Below are 15,839 nucleotides of genomic sequence, written 5' to 3'. Positions count from 1 at the left end.
CGTTCGGCCGCGCGCGCCTGACTTCTACTGAGGGCACTCTCGCGCGCTTCTTTACCGCTTGTCGCCCGAAGAGCAACTGCTGCTACGCATCAGCCATTTGAGCACAGTAAAAATAAAACGCGTTTTCTATGACAGCTATAAGATGATACGTAGCTTCTGGTTGTAGCCAGGGCTATCTTGCTCCGTGGCGGGCGGTTTTCGGCTTTTTGCACTTGCGAAACTGATGGCTATCTCGTTCCTAATCGCTCAAACGGCGACCGCTTGTTTCTCGCTCTAGTGCTCACAGGGGTGCGCGTAGGAAGGATGCCGCCGTGCATGTGTTTCCGTTCCTTTTCTTTTTTTTTAAGACTCGCGAAAACTAGTTGCCCTAGCTGCTTGGCGATAAGAGGAAGGTTAGCGGAAGTTTGCCACACGTGTTGCTTTTTTTGATGGGCACACAACAAAACAGTTTTCTTGAGTGCGCGCACCTACGCAGTTCGATTACGGCGTGCCCGCTGAAGCAAACACTCGTGTCGTCTGCTTGTCGCCTGCTTTGAGCGGGCGCCGCCGGAGTGAGCGCCGGAGCTGCCGGAGCCGCCGAGCCGCCTGCCGGGCGCTGCTTTTTTTTTTTTTCCGCTACGGCTTCTACGACGCGCCGCATGGTGCCGCCACTGCATAGGGTAGCGTCGGCGCATGCAACAATTGTGACTTTATCTGGTCGCCTGCGCTCGCTCGCGCTGACGGGAGTTTCACCTCCTATATGTCTTACTCCGTGGACTGGACTCATCGAGTTTCCTGCGGTGTTTTGCACGCACAATGTGTCCGTCGCTTGGAAACGCAAGCATGCTTCCCCAAAGCGGGACGGGTGGAATACCTTTGCATGCTCGCATAGCTGCACAACGAAGACATCTTAGACAGTTTTAGAATAGGGGTCCAAAACATTTGGGGCCCCAAAGAGCTTTGCGGGTGTTATAGCGTTGGGGAACGCAGGAGTGAAGAGCGTCAGAATAGGGCTTTGCATTTGCAGATAGTGTCTTGCGCTTGCAGCGCCACTACGGCGTCAAAGAAAAGCTATTATAAATATTAAAATAAAATATATCATTTTATGATAAAAAGAGCAATTTCGACTTTAGTCTTTTCGCGCATAATTACAATCTAGAGGTTTATTCTATTAGCACCAAGCATTTTGTGCGCTTAGTTTTGAGTAACCCACTTTACATTCCTTCACAAGCTAAGTTAAGCCGTGTTAGGCCTACGAACCATGAAATCGACAATCGAATTCGGAATCATGGGCGTCTAATGAATCAATCTTCATTACACACTGTACTTATGAGAAAGCGATAACCGCAGTCACCTCTCCTAGCTTGCGAACTTCACGCGTTACCACGAATCTAGCGCAATTTGGTGTTCGGTTAGAGCTGTCGCTTCGGTAGGTGCCGCCATGTTTGTTGACGTAAAGCTTTTGGGGCAGCTGTTAGGGGCTCCCGCTAAACCAGCGAAATAGCGGCCCGACGCAAAATGCAAGCGCAGTTTGCGTCTCGCGCATGCGCAGTGGCTTTGGCGCTATTTCTTTGGGGCCCCAAGGCGATTAGGGCCCCTATTCTAACACCCTCTATTTGCTGCTATAGAAAGCGAAGGACAGAGGCCTTGACTGCAGAAGCTACAACTCCTTTGTCGAGTCTTACGTAATATCGGATTCTATGGGGGCATGTCACACGAGAGAAGCAAACCAAGAAGCACGGGATGCTGTGATATCTTATGGTGTCGCGATTCCATGTGGTCATACAGCACAGCCGAAGCAAGCCCTCGCAAGCACTGTCGTTCGGTCATGCCAAAAAGTCGGTCACCATCTTTCGGCATATCACACTTGGCTTGAAGGACGCGATTGCTGTCGAATACACGGCCCTGATGTACGACGGTGCGAAAAATGAATAACTAGCCATTCGTTCCCTGTGCACATTCTGTTAAGTGTGCCGACTGGTGAATCGTACATCTTCTGCTTTTCGAATAGTCGGCACGGCCACGAAAGGGTCGAGTTCACATTTGAAGTCGGCACATTCAACGCTGCATTGAATGTTTGTCGTGTACTTTATAGGAGGTGGCGGCGTAGTGGCTTTGGCGTTGCGAGGCTAAGGCCGAGAGTGTAGGATCGAATTCCGGCGGCGGCGGTCGCATTTCGCTGGAGGCGAAATGCAAAAGCGCCCGTATACCGTGCATCGCGTGCGCGTTAAAGAACCCCAGGTGATCACAATTAATCGGAATCCCCCTGTGACGTGCTTCATAACGATATCGTGATTTTGGCATGCAAAACGCCAGAATTTATTTTAATTTAGACACTTCTTGCATGGCAGCACAGGTCGGTATGTGAAATATCAGAACGCTGCAGAAACAGCACAACAGATACAAACGGACCGTATATTGGGCAGAGGAGCGGTTTCTGCAGGCACTGCCAGGGTTTACACCCCACAATCGCGACCGGTTACCCGCGTCGCCGAACTGCAGCGCAGGGTTGCCGGCAATATGGAAGTCCAATATAATTCTCCGGGACCATAAGACAAAAAGGCTAAATACACGGCTTAATTAATGCAGTACGTACCCGACAACTTAGTGAATACTGACTGCTCTAAACTTACATGGCCGAGAGGACGGGGGATGCAAGTCAGCTAACAGAGGAAATGAGAACTTTACTTTCGCTCACTAAAATCATGAGCCATTCTACTCTGTGAAAATGGATGACCAGCGAAGCTGTGTAGCACACGACAAACATGACATAATTTTGAACAAAAGTACGAACACATTTATTGTCTTGATCGGTTGTCATCGTAACGAAAGATACGCACACCCATTTATTTTGATACATCTCCGTTTATTTGTGTTATACATTCGTCCTGTTTTCATTTCGTGATATATTGAGGCAACGAATCTGAGACCGAAAGCGCCGCACAGACTGGCAGTGGGCCAGCGCCGTCAGCGCTTTCGCAGAATGAGGTAAAGTATGGCAACGCTAGCATGATGAGGGACATCGGAGCCAGCTGTGGAAGACAACGACCACGAATGCGCGAGAGATATATTGAGGCAAAGGATTTGAGACCTAAATCACAGTTATATTATTATTAATATTATTATGCTAAACTTGATCATTCTTGCGTCTATCCTTTATGTATTTCATTAATAAGTTCATGTTACTATTTCTATCAAGGCAAGCCTGACTTCCTTCTTATACACTACTTTGTTTCATTTATTATCGATTTATTTCTCATCTTCGATTATTCATTTATTTTCCTTTTTTTATTACTTATTTATTAATTTATTTCATTTCTCAATCTTATTACCACCCTGTTCGTGGCCTGTCCCCCACAGTGGGGTTTGTGCCAATAATTGAGTGTGTCCAGGGAAAACACGGGGAAGGCGGGAGATAGAAATTCAAGACAAGGAGCAAAACGAGAACAAGGTGAAAGCAGGAGCCAACATTTCGACATGTGAACTTGTCTTCTTCAAGGCGACATATGCTTTCCTTCCCCTCGAAGGAAAGCATATGTCACCTTGAAGAAGACAAGTCCACTTGTCGAAACGTTGGCTCCTGCTTTCACCTTGTTCTTGTTTTGCTCATTAATTGAGTGTGTGTGTGGCACGAGCGCGCGCTCGTGCCACACACAGCTGCGCTTACAGTTGTCAGGCACAGTCGCCGAGTCCCACGCACAGTTGTAGAGCGACAGGAGAATTCCACACCAAGATGCCAAATTACGCAGTATGTGATTCTATCTAGTCCTGGACATGATGACCGGCGGGAAGCAGCTATCGCAGCGTCGAGCTCGTGCATAGTGAAAGGCGCATCCAGACGGTGATCACTAGATGATGCAAAAACCAATCGTGTTTGCTTTGGTAAACTGCTGCAGGCGCTCACAAATAATTTGCAGAAGTATTCGGCGACCTGAACTTCATGCCGGCCTTCCCGTATGGTCACAGCGCTGAACGAGTGCAGCTGTTGTGGAGGCGATCGAAGGCTTCGCACAATTTGCCACTTTATAGGGAGAGGGTTTGTCGGGTCCAGAGAGCCACAGAATGTTCTCCAGCGTTGTCTGTCAAGCTTGTCAAGGTGTCGTAAGACATGGCGTTGAGGTTGGCGAGATGCGGAGACGTCTAATAGTGATTTGGTCCTTCTGTATTTCCGTTGTGCTCGTCGCCGTATCGCGTGAAGTCTCTCATATACTGACTATTAATAGGAGACCTAGGGAAAAGTGCGCTAAGGGGTCTTGTTGTGTCGTGTAAGGTTGACGCGATGACATCTTCAATATTGGATGGTTCGACAGGCGGTGCTCACAGATGGTTCAAATGTTGGCCAATCTGTGCAACGCACGGTGTGCGGAGCAGGGGGATGTAACCAGTTGTTGGTAGATAATCACTTCCACGGGTGTCGTGATCAGTGCACCATCATGTAGCGGACAAAAAAAATTATGTGGTTTTACGTCCAAAACCACTTTCTGATTATAAAGCATACCGTAGTGGGGGAATACGGAAATTTAGACCACCTAGGGTTCTTTAACGTGCATCTAAATCTAAGTTTACGGGGGTTTTCGCATTTCGCCCCCATCGAAATGCGGCCGCCGTGGCCGGGATTCGATCCCACGACCACGTGCTTAGCATCCCAACAGCATAGTCACTAAGCAACCACGGCGGGTGTGTAGCAGACAGCAGGCTCTTTGAAACGAAAGCAAGGTCAAGATAACTGCTCTGGTAAGAGGCTTCAAGGTATGTTGGTGAGCCATCATTGATCACCGTCAAGCCTTGACGAAGCGTAAAGTCAGCCAAGTCTCTACCGCGGGTGCTTGTCGAAGCAGAGCTCCACATGGGGTGGTTCCAGAGGCGCCTTTTACAGCTTTGCTGTAAAAGGTGCCTGCTTTATTATCTGAGTTCTCTCTCCAGTAGGCCGTGCTGCAGGGTTTTAAATAAATCACAGTGCCTATATACGTAGTTACGTAGCCTGATACAGGTGGAAATGCTTCCTTTTGTGAAACGCACAGGCACAAACTGATTTGTAATAGCATTCACGAGGCTGTTATGGGGTGCTCAATAAACTCTGGACAGCACGTTCTTTGTTGTGGCATCTATAGTCGAACATATGAGCGAGTAGCACAGGCACGTGCACGCCTTTCGAAGTGCATGCGTAAGATTTCCTGGCGCTACGACGACGAAAAAAAAACGCAGTTTCGCCATACTGGCGAAGCAATGAACGCGATAGCAGCATGTTAGAATATTAGACTCGTAACTGTAGTGGAAGCGTGAACTGAAGTAAATGTAAGCTGACTAAGTAAACGAGCTGTTCGGCTAGGGGTCCTGGGTTTGAATCATACCGTCAGACAAATTCATTTATGTTTAATAATATATGCGGAAATTCACGGCGACGCCAACGCTGACGGCTAAAATTCGCTTGGGGTGTCCACATAATTGCTTTCGCAATAAAAAGAAACATTCACCGGTGCGGCGCAGATTCTGAAACAGTTGCAAGACCAGTTCGCCCGCAAGAACGAAGACATGCGAGCGAGCCTTGACCTTGTGCTCGGCGTCAAGTTCCGTTCCTACAAGAGCTTGATTGACAGCAGCCAGCACTCGTCGGCTATGACGGCATTGGCCAAGTAAGCAGCTTTACTGTAATGGACCTTTCATTGCAACAGCATAAATTCTGCAGATGGAACTAAATTAATGATCGAGGTGGGGTGATTGATCAGTGACTGCCTGCGCTGAAGGCAAGGTATAGCATCGGCACAGTAGAGGCATGATCCTGTGTCGCTAAACGTGAAGAAGAAAGCACAAAAATATTTTCGTTGATCTTCCAGCCATCTTGCAGCCATCTTGATTTACAGGTATACTGCGGTCTTAAATAATACCAAGCTGCTGGTATTCTTTACAGACAACACAATGTTAGTTTCTCATTGCCCAAACATAGCAAAAACAATATGACACTCGCATAGAACAAGAATGGATGAACACATTACAATAACAAGGTAATAACATTGTTGTAATATGTAATAACATATTATAATAACATTGTAATAACAAGGGAGAACAGACACCACACCATATTTAAAGGGCGGACACAGCATGCTCAAATGCGGTGATCGTATCTGATATAAAGACACTGGCAGGCAAGGCATTCCTCTCCTGGACCGTGCGTGGAAAAAAAAATGAATGTGTGAAAATGTTTGTGCGAGACGAATAGGGAAGTAAGTTGCGAGAATGACGGTCACGATATGCGCGTGCTACAAACGGCTGAACGTACTTTCACGTGTCAAGGCGCAATGACCCGTCACATGGGCGGTGGAGGAAATTTAACCTTGCGATTTTTCTTCGATTCTCCAGCGTGGGGATGCTGTTCGCGCGCATAAGTGTTGACGGTGAATCAGTTGACCTAAATTTATTGAAAAAAAAGCAAGCCTTTGCACCATTTACAATTTATGTTTGTTTATTGTTTATTGTGTGCTTGTTTATCCAGAGGCAGTAATTGAAGTGGGAGGCAAGGCGCCAACGCAACCAGTAGGCAAGCTCTCCTAAGAAACTAAGGACTTAATAAAGAAACGACAAAGAATGAAAGTGCCCAACTCAAATGATAAGATAGAATTCGCGGAACTGTCAAAACTGATCAACAAGGCGAAAATAAGTGATATTCGAAACTATAACGGGAGAAAGACTGAAGAAGTCGTAAAAAATGGACGCAGCCTGAAATCAGTGAGAAGGAAACTTAACATAGCACAAACCAAGATGCATGGCACTGAAAGATAAGCAGGGCAATATCATTAGCAATCTCGAAGATATAGTAAAAGTAGCGGGAGAATTCTATACTGACCTGTACAGTACCCAGAGGAGTCGGGATACCTCCATTAGAAACAGTGATGAACAGGATACAGAAACTCCTCCTATAACTAGCGATGAGGCAGGAAGGGCCTTACAAGACATGAAACGAGGAAGAGCGGCAGGAGAAGATGGAATAACAGTCGATGTATTCTAAGATAGAGGAGAGGTAATGCTTGGAAAACTGGCGGCTCTTTATACGAAGTGTCTATTGACTGCAAGGGTCCCAGGAAACTGGAAGAACGCAAACATTATACTAATCCACAAAAAGGGAGACGTTAAAGAGTTGAAACATTATAGGCCGATTAGCTTACTCCCGGTACTATACAAAATATTTACCAAAATAAAAACCAATAGAACCAGCGCAACACTGGAGCTTAGTCAGCCAAGGGAACAGGCTGGCTTCGGGAAGAGATACTCTACAATGGATCACATCCATGTCATTAATCAGGCAATCGAGAAATCTGCAGAGTACAATAAGCCTCTCTATATGGGTTTCATATATTACGAAAAGGCATTTGATTCAGTAGAGATACCAACAATCATAGAGGCATTACGTAACCAAGGAGTACAGACTGCTTGCTAAATACCTTGGAGAATATCTACAGAGGTTCCACAACTAACTTAATCCTACACAAGAAAAGCAGGAGGATACCTATAAAGAAAGGGGTCAGACAGGGAGACACAATATATCCAAGGCTATTCACTGCGTGCTTGGAAGAAGTATTCAAGCTATTAAACTGGGAAGGCTTAGGAGTAAGCATCGACGGCGAATATCTCTGCAACCTTCGGTTTGTCGATGGCATTGTTCTATTCAGCAACAATGCAGACGAGTTACAACAAATGATTGAGGACCTTAACAGAGAGAGTGTAAGAGTGGGGTTGAAGATTAATATGCAGAAGACAAAGATAATGATGAACAACCAGGCAAGGGAACGAGGGTTCAGGATCGCAAGTAGACCTCTGGAGTCTGTGAAGGAGTACGTTTACCTAGGTCAACTAATCACAGGGAAGCCTGATCATGGGCGCTATAACGTAAAACTATTCCAAACTTTTCTATTCCAATTCTGCAATCAGCCCTCCACGATTGGTCAAAAACTTTTTCGGACCACCCCCCTTAACCTGTCTGTCACGCGACGTCACAAAAACTGTGATAGCTCCCCATCGGATACGACGTGTACACACTGGTTATGCATGATTTGATCGAACAAAAGAAAAACAGTTATTTCTGATTCTACCCCTTTTCGCAATTAGCCCTCGGCTATTGGTCAAAAGTTTTCGGGCTGCACCCACTTCACCTGCTGTCACGCGACGTCACAAAACCGCAAAAACTCACCGCGTCAAAGTGACGTGTACGCGATAAAGATGCATTAATATGCCGAACAAAACTGAATTTTCTTCGGAATAGCCGCAGGCTGCCCCGTTCCGAAAGGAATAAAAGATGGCTGCCGCCGATAGCTCAGGCACTGGCGACTCTCACCTGCCGGAGAGTATGAGTTTATATGCGTATAACTAAACTTTATGCGTGGCCGCGTAACGCTTTCGAGCCCTTTCGGCACGTTTACGACCTCATTCTGCCAACACTTCTTTGCCGAGGATCAGTTTCGGCGTCATGGTTAAGCTTCCGTTGCATGCCAACGCGATATGATCCTATCCAGTTAACTTAAAATCTGGAAGACCGAACATTTGAAGTTTTCTGACAAGTTTTCCGTGCAGTACACGGTCGAACGCCTTACTAAAATCAAACAGTAACATGTCAGCCGGTCCCGAAGAATTCAAAGCCAGTGGCAATTCGTGAATAATGGTTACAAGCTGCGTATTAGTTGATAACCCTTTACGGAAACCATGCTGGAATTCGGAAATTAAATTGTTAGCTTCAATAAATTTGCTAATAAAGTGAGAGATAACATGTTCTAGTATTTTGCAGCAAGTGGAAGAATGTATCTGTAGTTTTCTGGATGCAGACAATCGTCTTTCTTGTGAATGGCGATCACCCGCGCCACACGCTAATCACCAGGCAGAGGTCAAAGATAGACTGAAGGTGGTTGTCAATATGTGAGAGAGATATACTCAGCATATCGACGCAGGAAGGCATTAGGAATACTGTCCGGACCCCCTGACGATTTTTCTTTGACGCTTAGTACCAAGGATGAATTGTGCCTCCCCTCCGCCATTCCCTTTTTTGATGAGGCTGAGAAGGCAAGCAGAAATACCGCTGCGGGTACACTTGTTTGCCGCGAATAACCAAAGCCACTTTCCGCCATTGTTCCGGTTTCGCGCATCGTAACGCTCAAGCGCTGCACAGCGACGTCATTTTAGTGGCGATAGCCTACATGGGGAGGTGGATTCGCAACCCAAGGAGTTTTTGGCAGCACCTGAAGATTGCTTCTCTTGTGCCGTACAGAAAGCACACGGTGGGTCCACTGCTAGGGAAAAAGCTCATAATTATTTAAATCAGTAAAACATCAGCATTTCTTCCACAATTTAGGCCGTTCGATATAATATAAAGGTTAGTATGCAGGTCAATAGAAATTGCTATCAATTTTAGGATACAGTGTGTTTGTACCACTAAGTCTGTACCCTCGTGGCAGTACATTCCTGCCCTGTGAAATGGGCTGTCGAGCGGGCTAATCTCCCGTCGAAGTGATATTCTCCCCCTTTGTGAAAGGCTTGCGAAAAGCATCAGCGGAGGCACATAGCTGGTATCGTGTGACGCGGCGTGATACATCGTCACTTTATTCTTGAAAAATCTGCCAACTATTTATTGAAAGCAAGGTTTGGGCGTAGAAGGTGATTAGTTTTCGGCTTTGCACACAGGCCCAGCAACAGCGGAGTTTGCAACGGTTTTCAAATAAATATGTGATGCAGAAAGGGTATATTAGAGACATGAATTTTTGAAAACACCTTTGTACAGTACAGCGAAAATTTAGCCTGTCAGGTAGCATGTCAGTAAGCTAGGTACTGAAGTCACTGGACAAGTAAAAAGCCATTTGTCGTCACGGAGCCTCCACAATTTTCCTATTCGGTATGACCAGTGTAAGAGGGGTTGTCACTCTAAATGAAATAGGTGCCAGATGATAATTACAAAGTGCTCTATCTTGGCAAAGAGGCATTTCCCGTGAATGTTTTTTGCTGCTCCCATAGTCAAGTATAGGACAAACGCTCGTCTGGTGGGGGCAGCTTGTTTGTAGGAGAGAACGGTGGTCGCTGAAATATCACGAAATGAATTGATGAAACTAATGCACGTTCTTTGTTCCTAACGCAACGGGTGCAGGGAAGCAACAGTATAACTTCTGCGGATGTAACTTTTAATTAGGAATCGCGCTGAAGGCAAGGTATAGCACCGGCACAGTATAGAGACATGATCGTGAGTCGCTAAACGTGAAGAAGAAAGAACAAAATATTTTCATTTATCTTGCAGCCAGTAGTGTGCCTCCTCTCCTCCATTCACCCCCCTCCGCCGTTTATTTTTTATTTTTTTTGTGAGGCTGAGAAGCAGGCAGAAATACCGCAGCGGGTACGCTTGTTTGCCGCGAATAAGCGAAGCCAAGAAACTGCTCGCTTTCTTCTCTGCTCGCTTTCAGTCATCTCCCAGTCACGATCTTCGTCGTTCACACGCACATTCAAGACTGGAAAATGGGAAGTCATCCCGCCATGGGCACTATTTGGCAGTACGGGAACGACGCCTCCGACAAGCCGAACGAGCCGTCTCTCGTGAGTAGGCATGTGCGGAATGCACTGCGTCAGCGTACAACCTAACAGAACAAAAGGCACGATCAAAAAGGTCGTTGCTGAATATCATAAATATAGCAACGGTCCTAGCACCGAACCCTGAGGGACGCCTGACACCTCGCGGCAATATGAAGAATACTAACCATCAAGAAGCACCTGCTGCTCCCTCTCATACAAATTCTTGCACTAAAGAAAACATGACACGTGGAGCCGAATGTCCCCATTCAAACCTCTAAAATCTGTTTATTTCAAGGTAACACTAAAGGGCCTCTTTCGAGGGCATTGCAAAGGGGTGGGGGGGGCAGTCAATAAACTGACTGCCCCCCCCCTCAAAGCAACACATCAGACAAAACAAGAAATAATAATAATAATAATTAAAAATAAAAGACTAAAAGTTAACCAACAGCCCATTTCTGATTAGCATATATTACAAGCGGCAGACACAGAAATACAAATAATTACAAGAACTATACTTAATGGAACTGTACAACGCACTGGAAGAATGAAAGAAGCGCATTTAACTTGACACATATGTGCTCAAGTGTATTGCAGGTTGCACTCGTTAGATAGACCATTTTTCACAGGCATTGAGCAGGCAGTGTGAATGTGGACAAAACATTTCATGACTAATGGGGCAGTGACGTCATCTGGTGGTGGTCTACATCACGCATATATCGTGTGCCGCAGCAATGCTATGACCAAAGAGTTGGGGTGGCATTACAGATGGTTGCGCCACGCGACCTGGAGGTTATGCCGCTATAAAAGCTCGGCCGGGGCCACGATGAGAACGGCACAGCTTCGCGCGCATTTCGAACAATGAGATCTCGCCGAAGGCGTCGACGGTGCGACAGCCATCATCATTTACTCAGAATCAGTTTATTCGTGTCGGTAGTGAAGTAAGAGTTGAAAGAGATGGGATGGGTAGGGAAGTGAAGGAGTTCGCGGGGTTAGAAACTAATTTGGTAGCTCCTGTGCATCATGACAAGAATTAATTAAACATAACAACAGTGACAACACGTGAAACTCGCAAATACAAAATTATATAAAATGTTATAAAACACAGGGCCCGAATTCACAAAGCGTTTTGTTCATAAGTGCATTTCTCCATTATTTAACAGGGATAGGCGGGCTAGTTGGTGGTCGATATTGGAATGCATAACCAGTGTGTACACGTCGTATCCGATGGGGAGCTATCACAGTTTTCGTGACGTCGCGTGACAGACAGGTTAAGGGGGGTGGTCCAAAAAAGTTTTTGACCAATCGTGGAGGGCTGATTGCAGAATTGGAATAGAAAAGTTTGGAATAGTTTTACGTTATAGCGCCCATCATCAGGCTTCCCTGTGATTAGTTGACCTAGGTAAACGTACTCCTTCACAGACTCCAAAGGTCGACTGGCGATCCTGAACCCTCGTTCCCTTGCCTGGCTGTTCATCATTATCTTTGTCTTCTGCATATTAATCTTCAACCCCACTCTTACACTCTCTCTGTTAAGGTCCTCAATCATTTGTTGTAACTCGTCTGCATTGTTGCTGAATAGAACAATGCCATCGACAAACCGAAGGTTGCAGAGATATTCGCCGTCGATGCTTACTCCTAAGCCTTCCCAGTTTAATAGCTTGAATACTTCTTCCAAGCACGCAGTGAATAGCCTTGGAGATATTGTGTCTCCCTGTCTGACCCCTTTCTTTATAGGTATCCTCCTGCTTTTCTTGTGTAGGATTAAGTTAGTTGTGGAACCTCTGTAGATATTTTCCAAGGTATTTAGCAAGCAGTCTGTACTCCTTGGTTACGTAATGCCTCTATGATTGTTGGTATCTCTACTGAATCAAATGCCTTTTCGTAATATATGAAACCCATATAGAGAGGCTTATTGTACTCTGCAGATTTCTCGATTGCCTGATTAATGACATGGATGTGATCCATTGTAGAGTATCCCTTCCCGAATAATACTGGCCATCCGCCTCCGCTAATAATATGACGAGCATCAAGACTGGCTGAAATTTGCTCTTACCAAAAATTGTAGCGTAAGTGCATTTTGTTCATGCGGGCCCAGATGAGCAAAATACAACGTATAGCTGTGAGTGAATTGTCCGAAATGAAAAAATTCAAAGGCGCAATTTTCAATACCTGAAAAAATATATACTCAGCAATGCCGGGAAAGGAATAAAGCTAAAGACCAAGTACACATTATTGCAAATTAGGAGAAGGGACGGGGCAGGTTAAGGGTCGTGGCTGTCTCAAAACACATCGATGTTGCCAGTTTCCTCTTTCGTTTTTTTTCTTTTGCAGTAAGTATTACATGCAAAAGTACAAACAAACTTAAAATGAAGTGGCGATACGGCTAGTATTACAAGCTTCGAATTATTAAAATTTATTGAAAGGCTATATAAAATTTGGAATACATTTAAAATCTTTAAAAATACCCATGCGGCTAAAGCGAACAATCCACTGGGCATTGTTTCCGTAGCCCATGGACGCTTTGGGGAAGGAAAGCAGACAACGTTCGTCCATTTGGTTCGTCACGTGCTGGTCATGCCGCAGTTGACGCGAGAATCACCGTTATAGTGGACAGTGGCAGGGATGAGGTATCAGAGCGAAACATAAGTTACCCTTGCACTCATATATACGTCATAAGAAAAAATAAATGTGAAAGCATGGAGCACCCAGTCTCGCAGCTTTGGATAACATGACAATTTTATGGGCACGACCACGAACAGGAATTAGGAATGAGTACGCTTGCGGCAACTCGGCTGTTATTTGTGAATGCCCGACAGAGCACTCGCGATACGCCTACACATGCGAGGCGTCTTCCCCGTGCCACCTTGAGTGGCCTAATTCCCATTATTTGCTTTACGAGGTACTAACTTGGCCGTCCAGGAGATTGCGCGAAAAGCGCTCGTCTACTTTTGCCGCCATGACTAATCCAAGTTGGTGAGGCACTATAACACAAAGTCGTTTTGTTGGACAATATTCCTGAAGAGATATCCTTTAATACCGCAGCTTTTCTGACGTTTTATTGCACGAACCCTTTGAAAACGATTCAATTTTTTCAGACTAAATCTTGTGTTAAAGAACCTTCGACGACCAGTGATTACACAGTGTTTAACTGTTGATGTCAGTCGCACCTGTCGAAGCTTTAGTGAATGCTAACACAATGTTGATCAAGATGGTAAACAAAGAGTTTCTTGCCTGATATCATTTAGGCTATTTGTTTTGTTTTCAGAAACTCACTGCCAAAGAACTGAGTGTTGCCAGTATCCCTATGCGGACCTACGTCATGCCTTCTTTCACGCTGATGGTTGCAAAATCCGAACAGCAACAAAACTCGGACAAGAGCCTGAACGACACCTATGTAGCTGGGACAGAATTCACTCAGGTATGAACCCGGCGTTGATAACCGCAAAATTTTATCCTCGTCACAATCAAACAGCGCCAAGAGAACATGTAGGAGACGTTAGAATCAGACAATCTTCTGTTCACTTCACGCTGTTCGACTTTCAACCTACCAACTCGCTCGACTCGCCACTTTTGCTACTAAATTTCAAGCTGAAATGGTGACACAGATATGCAATCGAACGCTTCTACACCTAAATGACCTATATAACGAACGATTGATTATGTCGCAGCTGAATTCCTATCTTTCAAGTGTACTGTGAAGGCCTCTACAATGGAGACCATTAAAATGGATTTGCCTGTGCAACGAAAAAAGTTAAGTGCCCCCACGGCTGATTTGTTGTTTTACAACAAACACCCCATTCTCTGCCCCCCTCTGCGCTAGCGCTAACGGCAGCGTTAGCGATGCACTTGGCGAGCGAGTTCTACTATAGCGAGTTCTACTAGCGCTTCAGCGAGTTCTACTATAGCGAGTTCTACTATAGCGCTTCAGAAATCGCTCAGCTAATATATACAGGATGCTTGTTGCAAGATACACATAAATGAGGGCAATCAATGAGCTTCCCGACAGAGTCATGCGTTAGCACTAGTTTTCTGCCGTAGAAGGCACGGCGTCAATCGAACGCAGCTACTAGCGCGACTATTGGCAGGCTCGATACCGGTCCTGACTTGTCCTGGAGGGCATGTGCTGACGGCCGAACGCCAACTACCCGCATTCCGTCGCACTTTGACTCCGCTGGGTGCCTCCTGTGCCCCCCTTCCACTGGAAGGCTCGTATTCACTCCTCTCTGCTTTTGCCGTACACAAGCCGACAGATGGGTTTTCGTTCGCATGAACATTATAATGCTGGCGCATTAATGCGTCGTGGTTGATGACGACGTGATGCTGTTTACTTGACAACAGATGACGTCTGCAAAGCCTTCTAAAGCGGGAAGGACGTAAATGTCAACGAAGGCAACAGTGATGAACAGCCTGTAAACGGACAAGTAATTTCGATGGCGAGGAGTAAGACAGCTGCATTCGCCGATCTGCAGCAGTACGTGGTCTCGTCCCTGCGTTTCGCCGCGGAGCATACCGTGATCTCCGGGCCGATGAGATCGACTGCAATCGCACATTCCGTCAGACAAAAAGTGCTCAATAAGTAGTCTTACTTCACTAATTAAATATTAAAGCCATGTTAAACAAATGTTTTCTCTTGTTGAACGTGTCTAGCCTGCTCTGTTGTAAGCCGTACGGTGCGGAATACAGGTCACTTCGTTATGTAGGTATACAACGTAGTGACCTACTATATAGCGAGAAATTTTGGACGTCCCATGCACTTAGCTAGGAAAGGCATTTGAATGTGGCCGCTGTTGTTTATTTTTATTTTGTGTCTGTACGTGTGTGCACGAGCAGAATTGCAGCAACTCTGGGCACACCCCAGCACACCGCACCACAAACAAAGAAATAACGCTGCAACAAAGTCAGTCAGCCGTTTGCGCTCACGTTGCTTGCTGTACGCCGCGGTTCGTTTTCCTTGCGCGCTGGTGCGGTGCCGTCGTGCGTGCCGTGCGCGAGCTTGCGGCCCTTCAAGAAGAAGGTTTAGCTCCGGAGCTCCTTTCTAAATACACGGTAAGGGAGTGATAGCTTTTCTTGGCTACCGTAGTGCACTGATTTTGATTAGTTATGTTGCATTTAAAGAAGAAAAACTGGTACAGCGAAACATAGAAAGGAGGAAACAAGCCGAGCCTGCCAGATGAAAGAACAGAGCCGGCTCGGCTTGTTTTTTTTCTTTCTATGTGGCGCTGTACCAGTTTTAGAATGCAATACCAACTCGCCCAAACATCAACCCTAAAGGAAAAAGTTATAACCTATTGACTGTAAGATGCAGATCTTCTATTAGGGCCTTA

General features: G+C 45.8%; 1 protein-coding gene across 1 annotated transcript in view; it reads left to right on the top strand.

The window, feature by feature from the left end:
- The window catches only part of LOC126531843 (uncharacterized), a 49,571-nt gene that overhangs the window by 29,107 nt on the left and 4,625 nt on the right, over positions 1-15,839 (top strand). The window contains exons 7-9 of the mRNA XM_050179586.2: positions 5,467-5,612; positions 10,410-10,539; positions 13,781-13,933. Of these exons, the coding sequence (XP_050035543.2) occupies positions 5,467-5,612; positions 10,410-10,539; positions 13,781-13,933 (429 nt within the window). The remainder of the gene's footprint in view (positions 1-5,466; positions 5,613-10,409; positions 10,540-13,780; positions 13,934-15,839) is intronic.

The sequence above is a fragment of the Dermacentor andersoni genome, chromosome 5 (assembly GCF_023375885.2).
Source record: "Dermacentor andersoni chromosome 5, qqDerAnde1_hic_scaffold, whole genome shotgun sequence".
Classification (NCBI taxonomy): domain Eukaryota; kingdom Metazoa; phylum Arthropoda; class Arachnida; order Ixodida; family Ixodidae; genus Dermacentor; species Dermacentor andersoni.
Note: the sequence above shows the minus strand (reverse complement) of the source record. Positions and strands in the feature narration are given on the sequence as shown.